The sequence below is a fragment of the Tinamus guttatus genome, unplaced genomic scaffold (assembly GCF_059628265.1).
Source record: "Tinamus guttatus ecotype Peru unplaced genomic scaffold, ASM5962826v1 Tinamus_guttatus_pri_ptg000300l, whole genome shotgun sequence".
NCBI classification, from domain to species: domain Eukaryota; kingdom Metazoa; phylum Chordata; class Aves; order Tinamiformes; family Tinamidae; genus Tinamus; species Tinamus guttatus.
This window is the reverse complement of record NW_028288834.1, coordinates 400,976-407,010: the sequence shown is the minus strand read 5'-3', so window position 1 is coordinate 407,010 and position 6,035 is coordinate 400,976. Positions and strand designations below refer to the sequence as shown.

Below are 6,035 nucleotides of genomic sequence, written 5' to 3'. Positions count from 1 at the left end.
CACGGCTGGGACGAAGGCAGCGGTCTGTGTGCCAGGGCGAGAGGGGACATCTCTCTCCTCCTTCCCTGGCTGTTTCAGCTGCCGCTCCCCTCAGGCAGCCCCTGGTGACACGCGCTGAGGTCACACTGGCCTGTGCTGCATCACAAGGAGGTGACCCCCCAGCGACCGGCAGGGCCCTGTCACTTCCCTGCCAGGCACGCGCGCTGCTGGTCACTGCTCGCCGTGCTCTGCTCCACTGCTGTCCTTTGGAGCTTCTCGGTGACGAGGAGTGCACACAGGAGGCAGCAGGAGTGCTCGGGGAAGCTCTCCCTCACGGCCTGAGAACAAGGGGCTCGTTGGAGAGAGAGGAGTCCTTGGCGAGGTCGCGGAAGAGAATCCTTCTTCCCTGCTCGACTAGCGAGCCAAGGACAAGGGGGAAGCCAAGATGGAGGGCTTCTGGACCGAGGTCATCAGTCCGGTGCACTCCATTTTGTTCCCAGTGCTCCTGCAGCTCTCCACTGAGGGTAAGGGCTTTGGGTGCTGCTTCGCCAGGTGCCGCAGAACCTGTGAGGTGACAAAACAGCTGTGGCCCTGGGACTGTGGCCCTGCAGAAGGCTGGGGACTGTTGCGAGAACCTGGCCTGAGGCTCCTGTCTCCTGTGAGAGACAGAGCGGCAGCTAGGAATTGTGCGTCTTGGGCCTGCAGCTACCCTGAGCCCCAAGGCTCCTTTGGGCACTGCTCCCTCTGCTGAGGGAGTTATAGTGCAAGGTCCTGTCTGCCTGGGAAGGGGGAAGCCTTCTGGGGACAGCCGCCGGGGGGGAGTAGGTCCCTCCTCCAGGAGCTGCAGGTGTCCCTGCATTCCCATGGGGCTCTCAAGCGCCTGCCACCAAATGCCCCTGGGGGAATCAAATCCTTTGCATTGGAGTGAATCCAAGGTGGCCTCTCTTCTTGTTCAGGATAACCTCTGTTTCTTCCCCCTCCATCCTCACGTGCCTCCAATAGGCAAAACATATTTTGTGCTTGGAGATGGCATCCTTTGCCAGGAATGAGGTGGCCCTTGCGCTTGTGCCAAATCCTTCCCTTGTTCCGCTTTCTCCTCGGCACCTCCACTGGGATCAGCGTAAGACTGGCAGCCTGAAACAGCGGCAAAGGCCAGCTCGGCACCTGGGGTGGTAGCTCTTTGGTTGGTTTGAACATGCCTGCCTGTCACCTCGGGGGGAGCAGCTTGCAGAGAGCTTGTGAGTCGCCTGACACGAGCACTGATGAATCTTTCCCGTGCTTTCCAGAGATTGTCACGATCTGGGATGCTGTATCGTATTACATCCTACAGCAGCTGAGGCAGAACAAGGTGGGCTGGCGGCCGGATTCCCCTCGCCTTGCAGGGTTTCACGTGTTCAGAGAGACCTGGGTCCTGGGAGAAATCCTTACCTCACCACCAGGCAGGCACACTGCCACCCGCAAGCATGAGATAGAGTAGCTCCTTGAAAACCGAGAGGAGAAGAACGTTCAGAGCTCATGTGAGAAAATAGTCAGCACCTCGTGAGGCTTCTCTTTTCTCCGTGTCTCAAATGGAGAGACCAAGCAAGCAGGCGGAGGCACTTTCCGGCCTCTGTACTCTTGGAGAGCCCTGGCTTCTTCTGGTGCTCTCAGATTGTAGGATGGTAGGAAATACTTGGAGGACACTGAGGACCAAATGTGCAGGGGAGGGTGAGGAAAACATCTGCAGCAAGGGGCTCTCCTCCACAGCTTCCCAAAGTCTTGCTCTGCTTTACTAAAACAGCAGGGAGGGCACAGAGCAGTCTGCCCACCTTCACACAGTCCTCCCGTTTTCCATCAACAGAATGCTTACACACTGGCCTTTCTGTCTTTCCATGTGTAGGGTGTCTTGGTGGAGGGTCTTGGCACCTTCTGTACAGTCCAGGAGCCACTGAACCTGGGTGAAGAAGGGCTGCTCATGGTTCGAAGACCCATCTTCAAGTTGGGCATGAAGGTGGCCTGGCCGCAGGGGGTGAAAGTGACTCTTCCTGGTGAGACAGCAGGGACCACTCTCTGCTTCCCCTTGCCATTCTACACGGGCTGGGAGTGTGCTCCCTGCTCTTTGCAGGGGCTGCCAGAAGCAGGGCAATGCCCTCCACAGGTGGGGAAACACAGAGAGCCCCCACGCAAACCATCACCCAGAGAGCTAATTCGTGGGCAAGACCTTCTCTGGAGTCTTCTGTTGCCAGTGTTGCAGCAAGTGGGACTGTCTTTCCCCAAGCTGCCCCAACATTTGCCTCCATGCCACTGCTATGCCTTGATGGCCCAGCAAGGCCAATTGGGTCTGCTGTCGCACTCACACTGTCTCTCTGCCTTGCAGATGATATCAGGATCGCGCCACTGAACTACCACCTGTTGTCCCTGTTCATCTCCTTTCCACGGCATATCATACAAGACTGTGTGGAAGAGACGATTCGCTTATTCTCTTTCCACTTGGAGAAGAAGCATAATGTCGCCTTTGTCTTCAGGGACATTGGTGTTCTGACCTGCCAGGAAGACACCTTGTACATGATGTTTTATGCCAGCTGCATCAAACGTTTAGAGAAAAGGGCAAGCCTGATTTCAGCCCTTCGCAGTGTAAGTTCCCCTGCTTTCCAGGCCTGCTTCCATTTCTTTGCAAAGTCTCTGTGGCTTCCCGCCCTTGGCCAGCTAAACAAACACCTTCTCCAAAGCTTGCTCCCACCAAAGTCTCCACGTCCAAGGAGAGTGCCCTGCCACACTTTCCTGCATCCTCGTCTATGCAGAAGGACTCACACGGGTATTCGCCACTCTCAAGTCTCTCTCGTGCAGCATCTGCACTCCACATCAAGGGGCTTATGGGCATGCTCAGCGCTGACAAGGTGGCTTTGGAGCGGCAGGCTCCTCCTGCAGCACCAGCAGGGGCTGCTGCCTTTGCCAGCAGGTAGGACGCTGCCTCAGAAACATCCCAAAAGGCCTGTGCTGCGTTGCAGGTACCGTGGGCAAGGGATCCCAAGAAAGCAACTGACAAGATCCCTGTTCCCAGGACTGACTTTCGCCCCGTGCACATGTTCCCCAGGTGAGTGTGTTTCATTTGCAGCCCTTGGCTGCCTGACAGGGCCCTCGCAGCTCCTGCTCCGCCGTGTGCTCTGACGGGCCTCAGTGCTCACAGGTACTTAGGCGCAGTTCTCCAGCATTGGAGGGACACTGCCAGAGCCACCCAGGAAGGTGCGCGTGGAGGCAAAGCAGAGGGCAGGAGAGGAGGTGTCAGTGGTTCGGGACGAGCATGAGTGCCAGGAAGAGGCCGAGGGCAGACAGCCCCCTTTCTTCCAACTCGCCTTGTCTTCTGCTTTCCAGGTTTCGGCTCGTGGAGAAAGGCAGCGTGGAAGCCAAGGTTGCCTCCACAGCCTCCCGCTTTGGGAAGGACAAGCCCAAAGAGCTGGGCAGCACCACCTCTACCACCAGCGAAAGTAAGGCCAAAGTTCCCTGCCTGCGGGGCACGTTGGCTCCCTGTCCCCCCACGCTGCCTCACGGCGGCCACCTGGAAAGGTGCTGCTCAGCAGGCTTTGCCGAAGACCTTCCTCCCTTCCTCCTTGCAGAGCAGCAACCCGGCAAGCGCCTGCAGCAGCGCGAGGAGCTGAGTCTCCCAAGGCTGCCAAACGTAGGCACAGAGAGCAGGCAGCAAGGCACGGAGAAACAGCCTGCTGTCAGGTGAGAGCCTCGGCGGAAGGGAGGAGGGCTGTGCTTGTTTCTACCCGTGCACCAGAGAGGGCCCCTTTGCACATGCTGGCCCTAGGGCCTCCAAAAGGCTCCTGACACAGGTCCCGGTTCAGGTTGTTCTCTTGCTGGCAGGCAAGCGTGCGTTGCTTTGCGTGGGAGCCTCCCATCACCTTAACTTTCCTCCAGCATCGGGACGTCTTGGGGAGCTGACAGGAAATGCTTAGTTCAGAAGGAGTTCCTTAAGATGTGAGGGAATCCCATCTTGTCCCTTGTGGGAGCAGATGCCCCCCTGCCCTCAACCTCTTGCATCCCACGATGTCTTCTCAGCAACCTTGCCAAACGGTTGGCTCGCATCGTGGACAAACCAGAGAAGAAGGTGAAGTTCGACCTCCAGCCACATCCTCCAGCTGCACCTCGGACTGCCGCTGCCCGTGCTGCTCCCAGGGCTGCCACACAGGTGTGCGATGGGATGTTGCGTAAAGGGCCCTCAGCGCGGGCTCCCTACAAGCCCCAGTGGCCTCTTGCACTTTGAGAAGTGTCCTGCAATGATGCAACTTTGGCTCTACTTGTGCAACTGCATTTTCGGTTGTGTCTTCCCAGAATGCCTGCAGAAAGTCTTCCGTGGTTTTGTTAATCACAGAAATGGGGTCTCTTTGCCTTTGAAGGCATAACAGACAAGCTGGCGCCTCTTGAGCCCCTGCTCAGTTAGGGCAGAAGAGAGGGATACTCCCGCTGTGTCAACAAGGGGCAAAGAGCCGCTGAGGCTCAAGAGCAGGGCTGGAAGAGAGGGTGCAGAGCAAAAGCCAACAACTCTCCCTCCCAGTAGCCGAGCAGTCTAATCCTGCTGCCTTTCTGTGCCCTCCTCAGGAAACAGCCTTCCCACCCGTGCAGGGTGCTCCACGAGCTGCACGCGTCTCCATCTTAAAAGACAGGCGAGGGCAAGCAGCACTGAAGGAAGAGCAGGCTGTGGTGGCAGAAAGGGCCCCACGTCAGGACAAGGTATGGGATGTCTTGGAGAGGCCTCTGAGAAAGGGGTCTCTCCTGCCTGTCGGGCAGGCAGCAGGGCTTTGCAGGCAGCCGGGCTTTGCAGGCAGCCAGGGCCCAGGAGGAGGACTGCTGCCTGCCTGGGGCAGCTCCCAAGTGGGCTCAGCCCTTCCGAGGAGGGAGATGGCTGCAGCCAGGGGAAATGCGCAAGGGGGTGGCAACCTCCGGATTCCCTCTTCACTCCTCCCTCCTGATTCTCCTCCTGAAAATTGTTCTTCTTGCCTTTGCAAAACAGACACAAATTGTGAAGAAGCCAAGCGCCCCTGGCCAGCGCTCTTCCCCAGGCACTGGGATGGCAGCGGACAAGTGAGTGTGCAGAGGCTTGCAAGTTGCAGGCTGGCCCCTGCGACCATGGTGCAGATGACACCCCAGATGTGCTAGCACCCAAATCCCTCACCTGCGGGGCATGGTAGACGACATCCCATGAATTCTGCTGCTGTGGGTTTGCAGCAGCTGAGGCGGGAAGAACCCCCCAAGTGTCCCCAGGTAGCAGGAGGGGGACTATTTTACTCCTCTTGCAGACATCTTTTGGTACAAGCCAAGGAAAGCATGCAGCTCACAACATCCTACAAAGTGCTTCGAGACCGCTGGAAGGAAAGGGTGGAGGAAAACCGGCAGAGGCAGAAGCAGGAGGAGGAGGCTCGCTGGTAAGAAGCTCCCAAGCAAAGCCAGGTCCCTGTTCCTGCCAAGACCTTGGTGCCACGGCCTGTGGGAAAGAGGGTCTTTTGCTGCCCTCCTAGCCCAGGACACAGAAGCCCTTGGAACTTCGCTTGGGTCTGCACGTGCACCAATCATCTTTCCCATGGGCGTGGGCTGGGGGCCTGGGATGTGTCATTGGATTTCCACAAGGTACCTGCATGTTATGATTCACTCAGGACTTTTTTCATGTTCCCCCTCAGTGCTTTGCTCATGAGCAAGCTCAAGAAGAAAGAGCATGGAGTCCAAAACCTGGGCGTTTGCAACAGAAATGTCCTTTCCTCCAGAAAATAAAGCGTGTTTTGGAGTTGCTCTGAGCCTTTTGTTGGTGCATTCTGAGCCTTAAAAGCAGCAGCAGGACAGCTTTGGAAGGGCAGGCAGGGCACACAAGGCAGCAAGGAGAGCGGGGAGGCCTGTCTCCCGGGACACTCTTGCTCTGGGCCACAGAGCTCTCTCTTGACCACAAAAAGGGAAGAAGAAAGGCCCTCCAAGGCAGCCGTTTCTGAGATAATGCTGGGCACTGCGGCTCTGCTTTCTGCTCCCCGGGACAAGCCTTGAGCAAGGCCGGGAGGGCTCCCGCAGGGAGAGGACATGCCTGCGCT

General features: G+C 57.6%; 1 protein-coding gene across 1 annotated transcript; it reads left to right on the top strand.

Annotated features, from left to right (window-relative positions):
• The first annotated feature begins 424 nt into the window (after positions 1-424).
• LOC148594076 (coiled-coil domain-containing protein 81-like) lies at positions 425-5,727 on the top strand. The gene is made up of 7 exons (XM_088528060.1): positions 425-503; positions 1,266-1,327; positions 1,859-2,006; positions 2,336-2,592; positions 2,967-3,052; positions 5,259-5,384; positions 5,637-5,727. The coding sequence occupies exons 1-7, from the start codon at positions 425-427 to the stop codon at positions 5,725-5,727; spliced, it is 849 nt and encodes a 282-aa protein (XP_088384186.1).
• Positions 5,728-6,035: the final 308 nt, after the last annotated feature.

Coding starts and splice junctions, on each gene's coding strand:
- LOC148594076 (XM_088528060.1), top strand. CDS start 425: ATGGAGGGCTTCTGGACCGAGGTCATCAGTCCGGTGCACTCCATTTTG. Junction 504..1,265: donor CCTGCAGCTCTCCACTGAGG/GTAAGGGCTTTG, acceptor CGTGCTTTCCAG/AGATTGTCACGATCTGGGAT. Junction 2,007..2,335: donor GGTGAAAGTGACTCTTCCTG/GTGAGACAGCAG, acceptor TCTGCCTTGCAG/ATGATATCAGGATCGCGCCA.